Source organism: Myxine glutinosa, chromosome 2 (assembly GCF_964187855.1).
Source record: "Myxine glutinosa chromosome 2, kmMyxGlut1.1, whole genome shotgun sequence".
Taxonomy (NCBI): domain Eukaryota; kingdom Metazoa; phylum Chordata; class Myxini; order Myxiniformes; family Myxinidae; genus Myxine; species Myxine glutinosa.
Window position 1 is genome coordinate 6,646,733 of NC_136262.1, and position 21,031 is coordinate 6,667,763.

The following is a 21,031-nucleotide window of genomic DNA, read 5'->3' on the forward strand; positions in this document are numbered from 1 at the left end:
GATGGAGAATGGACAGGTATGCAAAACTAGGGAAAACCAATGGTGGTCCATAAGACCAAAAAATAATTAACTGTCATTTCACATAAATTCGATTTTTCACACCAGTTAAAGCAGATTTTATGAACCACCATTTTATTTCACCTTTTATTTTCACCTTTCATTTCACCTGTCGCATTTTATTTTACAAATTTTCATATTTAGAAATCACCATTAATTAATAATTTGATCAAAAGGTCAAAGGTCGAGACGTCACATAAAATTGTCAATTTTCATCCAATTGACGTGAAATTTTAAGAATTTGCATATTGCGTCACTAAATAGGTTTACCAATAAAAAAGCCAGAAGCTGAATTTTTTTAGATCATAAGATCAAAGGTCAATGTTGCATAATATCATCAATTTTCATCTGATTGACTTGAAATTTGAGTAGGGTTTGCCTATTGGGGCACTGAAGGCTATTGCTTTTGAGGTCAAAATGTCATGGTCGCCTAAAATCGTCAATTTTTTTGTATTTTTTGCCGTTTCCATCATGTTTAGCTTATGGAAGAGGAAGAAGTCTGAATACAGCGTGGACTTTACATTTTCAGATACTTTCTCGTTAGGGGACCATAGGTACCCTTTTGAAATCGCTCAGATTATTATTATTCTGATTCCATGAAATTTGTTGGCGACCTACAGGTCACACCTTTCATTGTAGGAATTTGAAACTTTGACCATGTATGGGATGCCATATCACTTGAGGCATATCCTAAGTATGACGTCATAGGTCACGTTATGTGGTGGCCATATTGGATTTAGTGAAAATCTTAAAAATCTATCTCCTTCATTTTTCGACCTATTGAGTTGAAACTTGGCACACATATAGTACACCCCAAGGCGAAGAACACTCTTTTCTCCGATTTTGAATTTTTTGCTTAGTCTACGTTTGGTTTGTAAAAAACATCTTGGAAAACACTATGCCAATTAAAAAAGTGCTGACTCTGCATTTTTTAAAATTAATTAATACTGTGATGCCATGAACTTTGTATCGACCTACAGGCCAAACCGTTGGTCAGATGAACTTGATACCTTGATCAATTATAGTATGTCACTTGATTGGATGCACATCCTAATTATGACGTCATAGGTCATGTGACCTGGCGGCTATATTGAATTTGATGAAAACATTTTAAATGCATCTCTGCCTTCATTTATCGATCGATTGAGTTGAAACTTTGACCACTTATAGTATGGCACTTGATCGGATGCATATCCTAATTATGACGTCATAGGTCACATGACATGGCGGCTATATTGAATTTGATGAAAACATTTAAAATGCATCTCTGCCTTCATTTTTCGATCGATTGAGTTGAAACTTTGACCAGTTATAGCATGGCATGTGATTGGATGCATACAATAAATATGACGTCATAGGTCATGTGACCTGGCGGCCCTATTGGATTTAATGCACACCTTTAAAATGCATCTCCTCCTTCATTTTTCGATCGATTCAGTTCAAACTTTAAACAATCGGATCCGGGTTGCCGTTGTCAACGACTCTGGCGTGCGCTCGTCCAATCAGGATGGAGCGGCATGGTCCCCGGATCATCACTGCCCTCAGTTTTAATTACTTTTGTTATTAGAAGCAACCTAGGAAAAACACAATGATTAGTTAGTTACCTTAACATGGAAAAACCTTGGAAAAACACTATGATTAGTTCGTTACCTTAACATGGAAAAACCTTGGAAAAACACTATGATTAGTTTGTGACCTTAACATGGAAAAACCTTGAACAAACACTATGATTAGTGAGTTACCTGAACATGGAAAAACCTTGGACAAACACTATGATTAGTTAGTTACCTTAACATGGAAAAACCTTGGAAAAACACTGAATAGTTAGTTACCTTAACATGGAAAAACGTTGGAAAAACACTTTAATTAGTTAGTTGCCTTAACATGGAAAAACCTTGGAAAAACACTATGATTAGTTAGTTACCTTAACATGGAAAAACCTTGGAAAAACACTATGATTAGTTCGTTACCTTAACTTGGAAAAACGTTGGAAAAACACTATAATTAGTTAGTTGCCTTAACATGGAAAAACCTTGGAAAAACACTATGATTAGTTAGTTACCTTAACATGGAAAAACCTTGGAAAAACACGATGACTAGTTAGTTACCTTGACATGGAAAAACCTTGGGGAAAACACTATGATTAGTTCGTTACCTCAACATGGAAAAACCTTGGAAAAACACTATGATTAGTTAGTTACCTTAACATGGAAAAACCTTGGAAAAACACTGAATAGTTAGTTACCTTAACATGGAAAAACGTTGGAAAAACACTATAATTAGTTAGTTGCCTTAACATGGAAAAACCTTGGAAAAACACTATGATTAGTTAGTTACCTTAACATGGAAAAACCTTGGAAAAACACTATGATTAGTTCGTTACCTTAACTTGGAAAAACGTTGGAAAAACACTATAATTAGTTAGTTGCCTTAACATGGAAAAACCTTGGAAAAACACTATGATTAGTTAGTTACCTTAACATGGAAAAACCTTGGAAAAACACTATGATTAGTTAGTTACCTTAACATGGAAAAACCTTGGAAAAACACTATGATTCGTTCGTTACCTTAACATGGAAAAACCTTGGAAAAACACTATGATTAGTTCGTTACCTTAACATGGAAAAACCTTGGAAAAACACTATGATTAGTTAGTTACCTTAACATCGAAAAACCTTGGAAAAACACTATGACTAATTAGTTACCTTGACATGGAAAAATTTGGAAAAACACTATGATTAGTTCGTTACCTTAACATGGATATACAGTCACGTGAAAAAGTAAATACACCCCATGTAAAGTTTTGACTTTTTTAACATATTTCAACATACAGCTATTTGATCTTCATTTCAACAATATTGATAGATAAAGGTGATATAATATAACAAATATCATGAAACATTTACATTTTGTAGTCCATTGTATAATTTAAACAAACATAAATGCAAATTTCGCATGTGGGAAAAGTAAGTACACCCTTGGCTCTAATAGGTGGTATTGCCCCCTTTGGCAGAAACAACCTCAAGTAGGCGTTTCTTATAACTGTCTACCAGTCTCTGAGATCGACTGGGAGAAATTTTTGTCCACTCCTCCATGCAGAATTCTTTCAGCTGTGCCATGTTTGAGGGGTTTCTTGCATGCACAGCTCCTTTCAAATCCCCCCACAAATCTCGATGGGATTTAGATCCGGGCTTTGACTTGGCCATTTCAGAACCCTCCATTTCTTTCTTTTCAGCCATTCCTTGGTGGATGTACTGGTATGTTTAGGGTCATTGTCATGTTGCAAGGTCCACCTTCGGTTGAGCTGCAAGTTTCCGACAGATGGTCGCACATTATCCTCAAGCACCCTCTGGTACAATGAAGAATTCATAGTGGATTCTATGATGGTGAGCTGCCCAGGCCATGATGCAGCAAAGCTGCCCCAAACCATAATATTTCCACCACCATGCTTTACAGTTGGTATCAGGTTCTTGTGGTCAAATGCTGCCTTTGGTTTTCGCCAAAAATGTCTTCTGGTACTGTGGCCAAATAGCTCTACCTTTGACCCATCTGTCCAGAGCACATTGTTCCAGAAGTGCTGGTCTTTGCCGAGGTGTTCATTGGCAAACTTTAGTCTTGCCCTGATGTTCTTTCTGGACAGCAAAGGTTTCCTCCTGGCACACCTCACATGTAGATCAAATTTGTGCAGCCTCTTTCTAATGGTAGACTCGAGCACTTTGACATCAACAGTGGCAAGAGCTACCTGTAGGTCCCGTGATGACATTCTGGGGTTCTTAGAGACTTCTTTCAGCATCTTGCGGTCTGCTCTCAGGCTGAACTTGCTGGGGCGGTGTGGCCTGAACAAGTTGGCAGTTGTTTGGAATCTTCTCCACTTGTAGATGATCTTCCGGACAGTCGAATGATTGATTTCAAATTGTTTGGAGATCTTTTAAAATCACTTCCCAGACTCGTAGGCATCTATAACCTTCTTTCCGAAGGCCTCAGAGAGCTCTTTTGATCGAGGCATGGTGACGCCGCACACTTCAACAACAAAGAGCAAACCAAATTAAATGTCTGAGGTTTAAATAAGACAGGTTCCTCCACGATCCTCTCTAAAGATGTTCCAATCAATTGCACCTGATTCTAATTTTAGGTATTTAAAGTAGTGATAAATGTAGGGGTGTACTTACTTTTTCCACATGCAAAATTTGCATTTATGTTTATTTAAATTATACAATGGACTGCAAAATGTAAATGTTTCATGATATTTGTTATATTATATCACCTTTATCTATCAATATTGTTGAAATGAAGATCAAATAGCTGTATGTTGAAATATGTTGAAAAACTCAAAACTTTACATGGGGTGTACTTACTTTATCACGTGACTGTACATACACCTTTACAAGGATTTCGCCCAAGGTGGAAAACTCCTTGTGGAGGGGTCCAAATGGAGTTGCCACAACCTGCATCGTGTGACCCTTAGTCCTCCTGTCAAGTTTAGTTGAGATTGGTTAAGTAACGACTGAATACTGAATACTGGATGGAGGTCCTCAATGCCAAACAGGAAATTAGAGCTGTCTCCCTCGACATATCACGTGCCTTCGACACGGTCTGGCACCCCGCTCTGCTCACCAAACTCTCCTCCTTTGGTATCCATGGAAATCTCCACGCATGGCTGGCGGACTTCCTCTCTAGTCGTCGTCAACGTGTGGCCCTGAATGGGTTTCTCTCATCTCCTCTTCCTGTTCAGGCTGGAGTTCCCCAAGGCAGTGTTCTGGGCCCCGTGCTTTTTCTGGTCTTCATCAATGATCTCTCTGACTCTCTCGAAAATCCTCTCTATCTCTTTGCTGATGACTCCACTCTCTGCCGCTCCATTCCTCTTCCCTCAGATCGGCAGTCTGCTGCCTCCTCACTCTCTGAAGACCTGGACAAAATCACAGACTGGTCAAACAAGTGGAACATGTCTTTCAATCCTGACAAATCTCACACTCTTACTATATCTCTCCGAAAAGATCGACTGGACAACCCTCCCATCTACTTTCTCAACAATCCTCTCCAAGAAGTTCTGTCGCTCAAGATTTTGGGTCTCACTATCTGCCATGATCTTTCTTGGGAAAACCACATTTCCAAGCTGGCCTCCAAAGCCAGTCGCCGACTGGGCATCCTCCGTCGTGCAAAGTCCTTCCTCGGCACACCTGAGCTCCTCACCACATACAAGGCTTTCATCCGCAGCTCAATGGAATACTGTTCTCCCCTATGGGCCGGTGCTCCTGCCTCACACCTAGCTCGGCTTCACGCTGTTGAAACCAAAGCTTTCAGAATTATTGGAATCTCCCGCGATGAAGCTATCTCTGAGGGCCTTTCACTCACTCACCGCAGGCAGGTAGGTGGTCTTTCTGTCTTCTACCGACTCCTCTCCGGCCTTGCACCCCCAGCTCTCTCTGTGCTCTGTCCCCCAAATATTCCTACAGGTCGCACAAGATCTGCCAGCAACCCTCTGATGGTTAAACTGCCGAAATCTCGGCTCTCTGCTCACCTTCACTCTTTCATTCCTCTTTTCTCCCGCCTCTGGAACAAACTCCCTCACTCCCTTCAATCCCACTCCTCCCTCCAGGTCTTTAAAACAGCTGTTCACCACCATCTCTTATCTTCCCCCATCCAAAACCTTGATCTTTTCTACCCCCGCTAATTCACCCCAGATCCACCTTGTTTGAAATTCCAACTTCTTTCCTGGAAGTCCTGGCAGTGTCCATATGTTTTATACCTCTCCCACCGCCCCCTTCCCACGCCCCCCCCCAAAGCCCTCCCCCCCCCCCCAAAGCCCTCGCCCTCTCTCAGATCTCTCGATGTCTTCATGTCTCTCGGTCCCTGCTCTCAAATGTTGTGTTTGTGTCCTTCCCCCTCTCTCCCCATCTTGTCTACCGCTCCCTATGTTATATGTTTTATGTGTCGGTTTGTCTTTCTGTGTGATTAATGTTCGCTCTCTCACGAGCCTCGATCTTGTATACAAAAAAAAAAAAAAAAAACATCACGATCAGACATCACGACAGACAGACACCAAATTGAATATGTTCGGATGATTAGAAACACCTGATCCTTTTGGGAGCATTGGCAATTAAAACAGTACATTAAAATACTTCATCACCTTTTTCTTTCCAAATGAGCACTGATACCTGTTGCACAGATTCTTCCTCCTCTTCCCACCTTCCTGTTTCCCTCACACAACGATGAACTCTGGCTTGTTGACTGTGTATTCTGTCCACATACTCATTAAGTTTGGAATTTCTCACCTTTTAAGATCCACAAAGTCCCATTAATTATGTTATTTTTAACTCTTGAAATCCCACATGTTTGTGCAGTTACTTTTGTTCATTATCATTTTTATTTATGGATTTATTTGTCCTGCAGGTGGTTGAGTTTGACACGCCATCAGCTCTCCTGTCGAGGCCGAACTCCTTGTTCTCAGCACTGAATGCTGCTGCAAGGACTCAAGAAATGTGTTAGTGTTTACATCGACATGAAGATATTGTACACCGCACCTTTCCGATGCCATCTCCAGGCATTGCAAATCGTCATTGCTGGGCACCGAAGGGGGCTCGGCAGTGACGCACGCTGAAAGGGAGTACTCAGTTTTCACTCTGGTTGATTGTTTGTTTGTTTTATTGGTTGTGTGTTTGTTTGTCCGGGCGATATCTCAGCCATCCTTTGAGCTTCGAAGCTGAAATTTCGGCACAATAGTGAGCTTCTCAAATACCTTCTCAAAAACGGTATTTTTGTTTTTTGATTAAACAATTAGTTGATGAGTTATTTAATTATTAACGATTAATTAAGTACTTATTTATTTCCTTTATCTTCTGGCCATGATCTCAGGCACCTTTTGAGTTACAACAAAACACAACAACAACAGGCATTTTAAGGCCATTTTCCCTGCAAGAGCAGGGGTTAGCCTTGCGGTCCCCATGACTATCTTCTCCATTTTTGCCCTATTTTCTGCATCTCCCCTTGCTAACCCCCTTGCCCGCATTTCTTCTTCGACCATCTTTAGCCAAGTCTGTCTTGGTCTTCCCTGTCCTCTACTTCCTTCTTCATTCATTTCCATCACTCTTCTCAACTAGTCACTTTCATCCTTCCTCAACACATGACCAAACCATCTCAACCTGTTTCTCTTCACAGCATCCATCACAGGCTCTATTCCCATCATCTTTCGCAATTCATCATTTGTCTTCCTCTCTCTCAACGATACTCCACACATCCACCAAACATTCGCATTTCCACCCTTTCCAGCCTTCGTTGCTGCTCGACGTTCATTACCCATGTCTTGCTCCCATAAATCATAACACTTCTCACACATTCAGCATACACCTTTCCCTTCAGCTTCAACGACACTCCCCTCCTCGTCAGCATGCCACTCACTTCCCGAAACTTCTTCCATGCACATCTCACTCAAGCAACCGTTGCCGAGTCTGATCCACCTTCTCCATTCAGCATGTCTCCAAGGTAGCAAAATGTTTTCACACCTTCCAGCTTCACGCCGTCTCCAAGATCCAACTCAACATTTCCTCCATCTTCAGCTCCCTCTGTGCACACCTTACACTTGAATGTAGCTGCCACACTGGTTAATGACCCTCTCAAACCACTACATTTTTGATCAACCCACTCAGCGCACATTGTACATTGAATGGAATTCACTCCGACACCCTTCCTGCACACAGCACATGGCCACTTCCCAGTTCTTTCCACCTCACCACATGCTTTACCACTTTCCATCACCTTCTTTTCTCCGATACTCACCTTCAGACCTTTTGTCTCCATACATTCCTTCCACTTGTTCATCTTCTCCTTCAGTCCATCCATACTTTCTGCAATCAAAACCAGATCATCTGCATACAACAACTCCCACGGTAAACCCTTCTTTATGTTCTGAGCCAGCACCTCAATCAAAGCTACAAATAGTAGAGGACTTAGTACCGACCCCTGATGTACTCCCACCTTCACCTCAAACTCACCACTGTTCCCGTCCTTCGTCCTTACAGCTGTGCACGCTCTTTTGTACATTGCCATCACTACTCTGATCAACCATTCCTCCACTCCTAACTTCCTCAATGCCCTTGTCACTACTTGACGTGGAACCCTATCGAATGCTTTCTCCAGATCAACAAACCCAAGAAACAACTTCTTCCTCTTCTCCATGTACTTCTCCTGCATCTGCCTCACAATAAAAAGCGCGTCTCTCGTTCCTCTTCCTGGCATAAATCCAAACTACATTTCGTCAATCTTCACTTTCTTCCTTGTCCTCCTCTCCAACACCCTTTCCAATACCTTCATTCCATGCTCCAATAACTTTATCGCTCGATACGAGCCACAGTCCAGAGGGTCACCTTTCCCCTTGTATAGAGGGACGAGGGTACTCAGTTCCCAATCCACTGGAAGACGGCCTTCTTTCACCACCAGATTGCAGATCTCTGTCATTCTCTTCACACCCCAATTTCCCGCTGCCTTCAACATATCTCCCACAACTCCCGTCGGCCCTCCCGCTTTTCGACTCTTCATTGCTTTTATCGCTTCCTCAACTTCCTTCTCGGTTATCTTCTCTGCCGGTCCTAAAACTGGGTTACTCTCCATGTTGCCATCCCATTCATTCTCTGCCTCCAACAGTATTTCCGTATATCTCTTATTCTCTTCCATCTTCCTTTAATTCCATCTGTGTCCACAACGATTTGTCCCACTTCATCCTTCAAGCAACTCACCCCCATCACATCACACCTCTCTTTCGCTATCTGCTTTGCAATCCTGAATACCGCTCTCTGACCCTCTTCCAAATCCAAGCGTTCTGCGAACATTTTCCTACATGCCTCCTGCGCCTTTGCTACCTCTTTCTTTGCAGCCTTCTTGGCTGCCTTATAACTTTCATGCTCTGCCTTTTCTGCCCCCATACCCTTCGCCTTCTGCCACTCCTTGAACTTCTTCCTCTTCTCGTCAATCTTCTTTCCAACTTCATCATCTCACAACCATGTTTCCGAGTGCCTCGGTGGTCCTTTTGTCCTTCCACATACCTCACCAACGGCTCCCAACAGACTATCTTTCATTGACATCCAACCACTTTCAAGCTCAACCACATCATCCTCGACCATACTCAGCCTCTCTTTTAATGCCTCCCTCACTGTCACCTCTTTCGACCTCCACACCTTCATTCTCGGTTTGTACTTCACCCGCCGAGCTCTCCTCGCACCTTTCACCCTTATGTCGCAGACAACCAAGTGGTGCTGTGAAACAGCCTGCTCCCCCAGGATCACCTTTGTGTCCCGGAGGTGCCCCCTATCTTGCCTACGCACCAGCAGGTAGTCAACGGTTGTCGTCGACCCACCTGACATGTCTGTGACGAGCTTATTATCCCCTTTCTGGAACTGCGTATTACAAATCAACAAATCAGCTCCATCAGCAAATTCCAAAATCCTTTCACCTTCTCCATTTCTCACACCATATCCGTAACCTCCATGACCTCCATCAAAACCGTCCATAATCCTTCCGACATGTCCATTTAGGTCTCCTCCTACCACAACAACTTCCTCATCTTTCACGTTTTCCATCAGCTTCTCTATCGCACAGCAGAACTTGTCCTTCTCTTCATCGCTCCGACCAACCTGTGGAGCATATCCCGAGATGACGTTCACCAAGATCTTTCCAATCATCATTTTCACCATTATCAACCTGTCACTCACTCTAGTCACACTCACCACACTGTCTACAAACTCCTCAGAAAACAGGACACCAACACCATTCACGCCCTCCGGGCACCCTTGCCACACAAACTTGTATTTCTGTCCCTGCCTACCCTTCACCATTCTCACACCACTTCCCTTCCATCTCGTCTCCTGCACACAACATATGTCCACTCTTCTTCTGACCAATACTTCCACCACTTCTCCTGATCTCCCTGTCATTGTCCCTACATTCCATGTCCCAAACCTCAGAAACCGATCTCTTTTGAAAAAGAAAACTTTTTGAAAAGAAACCTGTTGAGTTAGGAAGATGATATTTGGACATGACAGTGACCAAGTGATGTGGCTATCAAGGATATTTTTGATTTATTGATTCATCAATTAATCGATTAATTTATTTATTGATTAATCAATTAATTATTTAATTTTTTATTAATGACTTATTTTATTAACCCCCCATGGGCGTCCTAGCCCTGCCAAGTCTTGGGGAGGTCACTTCAGCAATTATAGGGATCCCGCTATTTCACCCCGAAAGTGAAAAATCCATAAAAACTCATTTATTAATCAAATGAAATAAAAGCTAATAAATTAATTTTGTTCTCCCACCCACCGACCCTCACCCACCCCCAATAGTTTTACCTCTCCCTCCCTACCCCCACTAAAATCCTCACGGAGCCCCATTACGTCCACCAAGTTCGGTAGCCCCCTACAATGTTGTTCTGTTCTCAAGATATACAGGATGCAAGGGAACGGACAGCCAGACAAACAAAAAATGGAGTGAGATAATAAGGTAAGATTTGTGCCTGTATCACCTTTACCTGATGTGAGACATGTTAGCAACATGCCATACGCACATGGACCAATACAAGACAAAACTAATCCTATATAATTGTTATCATCCTAACTCGATTCCCTGCAATTTTTATCTCTTAATTGCTCAAATAAACTTAAGTGTTATGAATTGATTTTTATTTGCTGCATTTATCTGCAGATATTCTTATTTTTAAACATCAATGTCCTGAACTGTTCCACCATTAAAAACCTCAAACATGGACACCTTATACATTGAAGTATTACGCTCATGTTTGTGTCGCGGCATGACAATCTTGTAACACAGATTTAACACGCATTTTCACTGCAGCGACTGCCAAAGACAATGTACCTTAAATTGACAAATAAAACACTGAGTCTTTCCTATACTCAACACACTTTGACCAGGCCTGTTTGCCAGAGCACGGACCTTGACTCAACTCGACGATGAACAAGGAAGTGGCGGAGCAGACATCAAGAGGAGGGATAAATATGGATGGTATATGCAGGGTGGCCTGAAAGCCCCTTTAACCCTCCCCAGTAGGTTTTATTGTGCAGTAATTACAATAATTAGTCATGACCTCCTCCACTGAAGGTGAACAGAGGTTATGTTTTCACCACTGTCTGTTTGTTACTTGTGAAATTAATTTTAAAAATCGAAGATTCGCAAGTACAGTCGTGCACTGTATATAGGTTGGTCTGGTCTGTTATTCTGGTTGACTGTTTGTTGTATGTCAATCGCCCACAGGTCACATCTTTACTCCGATCTTCATGAAACATCACTACCTGGTAGAGGTAGTGACAAGCTGGAAGCCTATTGTTTTTGAGGATAAAAGGTCAAGGTCACATAAATCATCAAATTTCAGCTGCTTTACTTGATTTCTATATTGTTGCTGTTTTGGAAGACCCCGGGGCGTTACATCCAACACATAATGGAACCCTGGAGTTTAGATTTATCCATTGTCATTTTGTTTCGTGAGATTACTTCTCCCCTCAGGGATGTGTTGCGTCCAGGGAATTTCAAGAGCCAGAGAAGTCAACAAGGAGTGACCCGGGTGAACACGAGCATATGTGCGGGCGGATTCTTCTGGAAGCAAACCGCGAGTGTGCGCTGACAAGCTGCAGAGCTCTATTCCCTGGACGGACCGGCTAATACACACTGATTTGCACCATCTTTCTCTTTCCATCTCCTCATATAACCGTTGACTTAGAACACATCGAGTATTCAGCGATTACACCGCTTGACCTGTTCCGGGTGGGGTTACTGGTTTCCATTCACAATTTCCTCTACGCATTACGAAGCATTCACCACATTCCTCCCCTTCATTCTTTCCCCATCTGCTTTTCACCCCTCAGCCCAAATTTGGCTAAGGGGTATTGTCGTCTGGGCGTCCGTCAACTTTTGATTTCCGTCAATTTCAAGGAGAACGGCTTGTTCGATTAAATCCATTTTTGCAGTGTGTGTTGGGGTTGAGTAGAGGAAGGTTGCTTTCGAAAATGGGCACTCTGCGATTTTCAATATGGCCGCCACGGTAGCCATCTTGAAATTGGTTTCCGTCAATTTCGAGCAGAACGGCTTGTCCGATTAAATCCATTTTTGCAGTGTGTGTTGGGGTTGAGTAGAGGAAGGTTGCTTTCGAAAATGGGCACTCTGCGATTTTCAATATGGCCGCCACGGTAGCCATCTTGAAATTGGTTTCCGTCAATTTCGAGCAGAACGGCTTGTCCGATTAAATCCATTTTTGCAGTGTGTGTTGGGGTTGAGTCGAACAAGGTTCATGGACTCGATGCGATTTTCAATATGACCACCACGGCAGCCATCTTGAAATTGGTTTCCACCATGCATGGGCTGAGGGGTTACGCCCGCTTTGCGGTGCTATTTATTCAAGTTGAGATCAATGTAACCGACCTGAGGTCGCCAAGTAGCTCCGCCTTCTTTATTTATCTCTCCATTATCCCTGCTTATCTAATTTCCCGGCGTGAATGAGGCGCCTGTCTGTAGTTTCGTGATGAGGTTGACTGTTGAAGGAGCTTGCATGTAGAGGGGTAAGACTTTACTTTGTGACACTACATTGCTTGTAAATAAGTGCTTTTCGCTTAACATGACTGTTCGTTTCCAACCTGCTCGATTGTCTCTTTCTCCATTAGTTAGACATTATTGTGCCAATAGGGGATGGGAGTTTTTCCCCTCTATTTAGCTATGTTAGGCGTTAGTCAGCGTCTCCACTGACGGTATCCCTTGGCTGTACTTATTTTAGAGGAGTGGAGTGCTGAGAGAGCTAGACCGTATCTGGGGGGACCGATTTGCTGGTAAGGCAATGCCGGATCTGGACACGAGGACCCTGTTTAAATCGATCATCTCAAATGACGTCTGTGGTTGCTTAGCAACTCGTCATGCAGCGGAGTTATCTGCGGCCTGTCAGCTTTGGGGTCAAAGATCGGGAAGTGGGTCCGAGAAGCCACTCGTGACCCGGCGGACAAACCTGTAACGATATATACACTGTGTAACAAACTGGAAAAAAAAAACACAGGTGGATGGTGAACCCTCATCGAGGTGAAGTCTTGGTCGATGGTTTGAACATGAGTTGGAGTGCGAGTGTCTATTAATTACTTGTTATTGGACCTTGATCACATCTATTAATTACCAACTATTGGAACATACCTTTTAGACATGGACTTTTTTTTTTTTCTTTTTTCTTTTTTTGTATACAAGATCAAGGCTCGTCAAAGAGCGAACATTAATCACACAGAAAGACAAACAGACACATAAAACAAATAACATCGGGAGCGGTAGACAAGATGGGGAGAGAGGGGGAAGGACACAAACACAACATTTGAGAGCAGGGACCGAGAGACATGGAGACATCGAGAGATCTGTGGGAGGGAGAGGGCTTTGGGGGGGAGGCATGTGAAGGGGGGGGGGGGGGTTGGGAGAGGTATAAACATATGGACACTGCCAGGACTTCCAGGAAAGAAGTTGGAATTTCAAACAAGGTGGATCTGGGGTGAATTAGTGGGGGTAGAAAAGATCAAGGTTTTGGATGGGGGAAGATAAGAGATGGTGGTGAACAGCTGTTTTAAAGACCTGGAGGGAGGAGTGGGATTGAAGGGAGTGTGGGAGTTTGTTCCAGAGGCGGGAGAAAAGAGGAATGAAAGAGTGAAGGTGAGCAGAGAGCCGAGATTTCGGCAGTTTAACCATCAGAGGGTTGCTGGCAGATCTTGTGCGACCTGTAGGAATATTTGGGGGACAGAGCACAGAGAGAGCTGGGGGAGCAAGGCCGGAGAGGAGTCGGTAGAAGACAGAAAGACCACCTACCTGCCTGCGGTGAGTGAGTGAAAGGCCCTCAGAGATAGCTTCATCGCGGGAGATTCCAATGATTTTGAAAGCTTTGGATTCAACAGCGTGAAGCCGAGCTAGGTGTGAGGCAGGAGCACCAGCCCATAGGGGAGAACAGTATTCCATTGAGCTGCGGATGAAAGCCTTGTATGTGGTGAGGAGCTCAGGTGTGCCAAGGAAGGACTTCGCACGACGGAGGATGCCCAGTCGGCGACTGGCTTTGGAGGCCAGCTTGGAAATGTGGTTTTCCCAAGAAAGATCATGGCAGATAGTGAGACCCAAAAGCTTGAGCGACAGAACTTATTGGAGAGGATTGTTGAGAAAGTAGATGGGAGGGTTGTCCAGTCTATCTTTTCGGAGAGACATAGTAAGAGAGTGAGATTTGTCAGGATTGAAAGACATGTTCCACTTGTTTGACCAGTCTGTGATTTTGTCCAGGTCTTCAGAGAGTGAGAAGGCTGCAGACTGCCGATCTGAGGGAAGAGGAATGGAGCGGCAGAGAGTGGAGTCATCAGCAAAGAGATAGAGAGGATTTTCCAGAGAGTCGGAGAGATCATTGATAAAGACCAGAAAAAGCACAGGGCCCAGCACACTGCCTTGGGGAACTCCAGCCTGAACAGGAAGGGGAGATGAGAGAAATCCATTCAGGGCCACACGTTGACTACGACCAGAGAGGAAGTCCGCAAGCCATGCATGGAGATTTCCATGGATACCATAGGAGGAGAGTTTGGTGAGCAGAGCTGGGTGCCAGACCGTATCGAAGGCACGTGATATGTCAAGGGAGACAGCTCTGATTTCCTGTTTGGCATTGAGGACTTCCATCCATTGTTGAGACAGCAGAAGCAGCATGTCCAGGGTAGAGTGACCTGGTCTGAAACCAAATTGATGATCAGAGATCAAGCCATTGGAGAAGAGGAAAGATTTCATATCCGAAGCAATGATGGATTCCATGACTTTGCTGATAATTGGGAGCAGGCTGATTGGTCTGTAGTTGCAAGGATCTGTTTTTGCACCTTTTTTGTGTAAAGCGGTACTGTTAGCTGATTTCCAGGATGCTGGCAGATGACCTTGAGCAAAAGATAGGGTGAAAAGAACAGAGAGAGGGTGAGATAGAGCGGCAGAGCAGGATTTTAGGACCCGTGGGCTGATGTCGTCTGGTCCAGTTGCAGAATCAGAGTCGAGGTTTGACAAAAACTCCTCCACCTTGTCAGGAGAGAAGGACACAGAGTCCAGGAGCAGTTGGGTTCGACTGGGAAAGGTGGGAACAGAGAGAGATGGGTTTGGGACTAAGGAGTTTGAGGCAAACACAGAGTTGAGGCATTCGGCTTTGTCACGTGCGATGTCAACTGTGTGGCCATTTGAGGTAAGGGAGGGGATGGAGGGGGAACAAACACCAGAAACGGATTTGACCAGACGCCACCAGGATTTGGAGGAAGGAGACAGGTTTGAGAGTTCATTCTTGAGTGAGGAGAGATAGTGCTTCCTGGCACTCCTGAGGGTAGACACACACTTGTTCCGAGCTTGGTGCAAGGAACTGAGATTGCCTTCAGTTGGATTAGCCTTCCAAGAGGCAAAGGCAAGTTGTTTCAGGGCAACTGCCTCACCACAAGATTCAGTGTACCATGGACGGGAGGAAGGGTAAGACAACTGAAGGCGAGATGGGATAAATCTGTGCATGAGAGAGATCAGTTTGCTTTGGAAGAATTCCCAGGAAGAATTGATGTCAGAGGCAGTGGAGATGGGAGACCAATCCAGACGATTGATGGCTGCTTGAAGACCGTCCCAGTCAGCCTGAGTGAAATGCCAGACTCGTCGACGCTGAGGAGGCTCTCTGAGAATGGCCAGAGAGATGTCCACTTTGACAAGCACATGATCAGAAGAACCGATTGGAGCAGAAGAAGAGCAGCAGACATTAGCAGGGAAGTTTGTCATAAACAAGTCTAGAAGAGAAGATACTCCATTGGCTGAGATCCGGGTCGGGAAATTGACAGATTGTGTCAATCCCAGTGAGTCACAGAAGTCCTTTGCTGAGGTGCCATGACTGGTGAGAGAGGAACCCACACCCAACCAGGTGGCATGATGACAGTTGAAGTCACCACATATGAGGAAGAGAGAGTTGGGATGAGTGGATAGAAGTTGGTCCATGTTGTCAGACATTGAAATGTAGATGGAGTCATCACTGTTTGGGGGACGGTACAGAACACATATGAACAAAAGGTGGGAGCGGCGAGGAAGCCTTAGCCAGAGGTACTCCTGGGGGTGAGGAGGAAAGAGGGCAGTGCAAGGAGAGTGAGGAAGAGAGTTTTTGATAAAGATAGCCACCCCACCACCAGGCCGAGGCTCAGGTCTATCATACCGGAGGAGGGAGTAACCAGGAAGAGATATTAAGGCATCAGAGACATCTTGAAGGAGGAAAGTCTCTGTTAAGCAGATCAAGTCTGGATTGTCCGAAGCAACCTGTATGGAGAGATCAGTCAGGTTTGAGCGAAGGCCCCGGATGTTTGAGGTCCATACCGTTAATGAAGAGAGAGGGGGAGCATCGGGTACAGGACAGGGGAGGGGAGGAGTAGGGTAAGATGAAGGATGAGAGGGGGAGGTAGGGAGAGCAGTTGATAGTGTGTCAGATATTGCAGAAGAGTTCCAAGAAAGGGAAGGATGAGGAGGATGAAAGGTTTGATGGTGAAGGGATGAGGCACAGTGAGGGGTTGTTTGAGGGGGGGCAGAGGAAAGTAGAAGGTTTGGGGGGGTGGAGGTATGAGATAGAAGGGAGACGAAGTGGGGAGGAGGCAGCTTGGGGGAGGAGGGAGAATTGGAGAGGAATGGTATGGGGGGAGAATTGAATGGGAGGGGTTGGGGGGGAGTTTTGAAGGGGAGGAGTGAGGGGGGAGTTTAGGAGGGGAGGCGCAAGGGGGGAGTTTTGGAGGGAAGGGGAAAGGGGGAAGTTTAGAAGTGGAGGGGCAAGGGGGGAGTTTAGGAGTGTAGGGGCAAGGGGGGGGATTTGGAGGGGAGGGGCAAGGGGGGAGTTTAGGAGGGGAAGGGCAAGGGGGGAGTTCAGGAGTGGAGGGGCAAGGGGGTGGGATTTGGAGGGGAGGGGCAAGGGGGGAGTTTAGGAGGGGAGGGGCAAGGGGGGAGTTTAGGAGGGGAAGGGCAAGGGGGGAGTTCAGGAGTGGAGGGGCAAGGGGGGAGTTTAAGAGTGGAGGGGCAAGGGGGGAGTTTAGGAGTGTAGGTGCAAGGGGGGGGATTTGGATGGGAGGGGCAAGAGGGGAGTTTAGAAAGTGGATGATTAATGAAAGACGAACATTGATAACAAATTGGGTTTGTTGTGATTTTCAAGTTAGCAATCCGAATCAGAACGATGGAGGAGGGATGGAATGAATGTGAATTTAGACCATGTAGTGAGGGAGACGTATAAGATATTGAATTTCTTTTTTTTGAAGTGGAATGAGTTGGAGAGGAAATTGAGAAAAGCCTTTTAAATAGGAAGAAAAACAGCGTGTTGTAATATACCACTGAATAAAACACAGAAGGGGAAAGGTTAAACATATTTAAATAATATTTAAACAGAACTGTGAACAATCTTATATGCACAAAATACCAACGGGGGGAGAGCCGAGAGGGACCACCACGAGTCACGTGAACAGGGCAAACGGTGGATGGCAAGGAGATAATGGGGGCGGGGCGAACAGCACACCTGGACAGAAAATACAGGATGAGACAACAGTACACGTGGAGAAAGGAAAATAAATGTTTTTGTTTTTTTTTGTTTGTTTGTTTTTGGGGGGGGGGGGGGATTTAGAACGTTAGACAGAGTATTATGTTCGGGGTAGAAGGGAAAAAACTAAGAGCCAAGCAAAACACGCTTAAGTTAACAAAACACCGACGGGGGTACAACTACAAGGCCACACACGAGGAGCAGAACACGATTAATTAATTACGAGTTGCAGGAAATTCAAACCAAAACTAACTATAATCAAACAATATCGCATGGACGATAAAATAACGAGTTGAAATTTGACAATCTATCTGGGGCAATGGGGGAGAAACACGTGGTCGAAGAACGAACGAACGAATAAGAATGAATAAACGAATGAGCACAGAGAAGGTAATGTCTTTTTTTTTTCTTTTTTTTTTTTTGAGTTGAGATTTACATAAGGAAGTAGGCTATGGGGTGAAAAGACTGGGAAAACAGAGAACGAAAGTTATTGGATCACAAACGATGGACCGCTGAGAGAAAAACAAAGCCTCAAGGTTGTACAGTGTACACTGTACAAGGCCTCAAGACACGACACGAATTAACACGATTTTCAATACAGGTATGAAAGATTTGCACCGACTTATTTTTTGTATACAAGATCGAGGGTCGTGTAAGAGCTAACATTAATCACAAAAAAACATAAACGGACACATAAAACATGTAATAAAGGGAGTGGGAGACAAGATGGGGAAAGAGAGGGAAGCAGTCACCTGCCAAATTTCATGCTTTTATCAAGTGCACAATACCTTCATACATTTCACATATCTGCTTTAATATAAAGAATACAGCTCAAATGGAAACGTCCCTGGGAAAAAGTTTTATGGGCGGTGTACAAGAACATTACATTACATCCTTCTGTCCGGCGAAAACCAAAATTACTCTTTTCGTTACAGCATACAAAATGACATTTTTAAAATTAAAGATTTCAAATAAACCTATTTAAAGTGTACGTGCACATCGCTTATAAAATAAGAACGAAAAACTACCTCTCGCCAATTTCCCGACTTATTTATTTATTTCACATTTGTTAATTACATGTCGATGCACACGTGCAATTATTAATCCTGGATTTGAACACGATTCTGCCTTGAAAAATCGTGCAAAAACAAATATATATATATAATATGAAAATACGCATTGCGTAGAGTGAGAGCTTCGTCGACAATGGTCAGTCGATCGAGTACGCAGCCCTCGCAAACATCTGTAGGCCTAGCTAGGCTAGGTTGTTTGATCTTGGGCTTAGAATTATAAATGAAGTCGGTGTAGCTGGTGGAAAACTGAAGTCAGTGTAGATGGCGGAAAACTGAAATCGGTGTACCTGGCTTAAATGAAGTCGGTGTAGCTGGCGGAAAACTGAAGCCGGTGTAGCTGGTGGAGAAAAGAAGTCGGTGTAGCTGGCGTAAATGATAAGCGGTTTTGAATTCAAAATCCGTTCTGTACAGTACTGTATTGTAATTTATTGATTTTAATCACCAGGTGAAAATAATTTATCGGTCGCGCCAGACCAAAGCAAGATCACGTGAGCAAGATGGCGTATCATGGAAGGGACAAGATGGCGAATCATGGAAGGGACATTTGAAATGACAACATGAAATGTTGTTCCCAAGGGAATGGGGAATGACAGTGAAATTTTGAATGGATTTACATATACATGCAATTGCCATGGAGGTTCTCTTACGAAGCTCTCTATTAAAAATCTTAAGATATATGAACCACCTCATGAGGTACCACCAGCTACACTACCTTAGTCACTACACCCAACTAATTAAAACACAGCAAGACCAAGAGATGAAGTAAACATTAAAAACAATACCTATTATTATAATTAAATAAAAACTCAACATCAGAGAATGTGGGATTCTAGTGTATATAAAACGTTTGACGTCACCGGAAATAGATATATCGCCATACTGCGAATACAAGATGGCGGATCATGGAAGGGACATTTGAAATGACAACATGAAATTTTGTTCCCAAGGGAATGGGGAATGACAATGAAATTTTGAATGGATTTACATATACCTGCAATTGCCATAGAGGTTCGCTTACAAAGCTCTCTATTAAAAATCTTAAGATATATGAACCACCTCATGAGGTACCACCAGCTACACTACCTTAGTCACTACACCCAACAAATTAAAACACAGCAAGGCCAAGAGATGAAGTAATAAAATAAAAACTCAACATCAGAGAATGTGGGATTCTCGTGTATATAAAACGTTTGACGTCACCGGAAATAGATATATCGCCATACTGTGAATACAAGATGGCGGATCATGGAAGGAACATTTGAAATGACAACATGAAATTTTGTTCCCAAGGCAATGGGGAATGACAGTGAAATTTTGAATGGATTTACATATACATGCAATTGCCATAGAGGTTCGCTTACAAAGCTCTCTATTAAAGATTTCACGATTTTTCTTCTGATAGCTATCCATACACTATGAAAACACATCTTCTTTGGGCAGTGTATAATCGCTCCAAACGAAACAGGCATTACCTGGTCTCCTTTGCATGAGTTGCAATCAAAATGTACCTTTGTTTCTCCAAAAAGTAACATATGACAGAAAACTTGTTTATTCAGTCTTAAAATGGATATCGGAGGCCTATCAGCAGCCTACGGAGCCTCAGAAAAAGGCGAGGAAAACAAAATGGTGTAAATGTGTTTTTGAAGCCGCTCCCAGAATGGGTGGAGCCACTCCCTCAATGGAGGAGGCCACACCCATGGACAGACAGACAGACTCACCTTAGCAGAATAATATAGTGTTGATAGAGAAGAGATATAAACTTGGCAATTTTCCCTCTGTGTTTCTTTATTTCACATTGTGGATTCCATTGTCTGTACTTGCACACGAATCAGCCTTGACTCATGCGAAAACCAAAAGTTTTTTTTTTTTAGCTACGATTTTCTTTCTTCTGCATTGTGAAAACATACTGTTGCGGTTTTGCCGTAAAGGCAAACCCCCTATAGTTAATTGCACGACAACATGTAGCCTGCAGTAGTTAGTTATTTCTTATTGAATGTAAAGATTAGCCCTTTCCCATTGTGTAGTAATAGGCACCAGATATGCGTTGAGTCGTCAGGATGTCAAACCTTTGTGATGTTAAAGGAAGCCATTTAGATGTGCAGGAAGGCGTGGCCAAAGATGGAGCCCTGAATGAAAGGGGGAGGGAGGACTAAAACCTTCCAAGGAGGAGGAAGGATTGAAGGCCAGCATGCGGCAAACCTCAGCCAATGGGAGGCTGTGGAACATTCGGGGAGTTCTTGGGGTCAGGTAAATACCCCCGCCCATCGACCACGAGGGCCTCTTGGATTTCGCAGTGCCAAGGACACTCCTCTTGCTTTTTGGCTGCGCCCTCGACACGACC

The 21,031-nt window shown here is 43.8% G+C and overlaps 1 protein-coding gene across 10 annotated transcripts in view; it reads left to right on the plus strand.

Moving 5' to 3' along the window:
- ABCC12 (ATP binding cassette subfamily C member 12) overlaps window positions 1–12,690 on the plus strand; it is a 407,545-nt gene extending 394,855 nt beyond the window's left edge. For 9 of the 10 annotated variants that reach the window (XM_078772926.1, XM_078772924.1, XM_078772928.1 and 6 more), the window contains 4 exons: window positions 1–16; window positions 6,448–6,538; window positions 11,317–11,404; window positions 11,566–12,686. The exon at window positions 1–16 is cut by the window's left edge and continues 149 nt beyond it. In XM_078772926.1, the coding sequence (XP_078629052.1) occupies window positions 1–16; window positions 6,448–6,538; window positions 11,317–11,404; window positions 11,566–11,683 (313 nt within the window). In that variant the 3' untranslated portion in view covers window positions 11,684–12,686. Of the gene's footprint in view, window positions 17–6,447; window positions 6,539–11,316; window positions 11,405–11,565 lie in introns of all 10 variants that reach the window. The other variant, XM_078772930.1, reaches the window with a different exon arrangement.
- The last annotated feature ends 8,341 nt before the right edge of the window (window positions 12,691–21,031 follow it).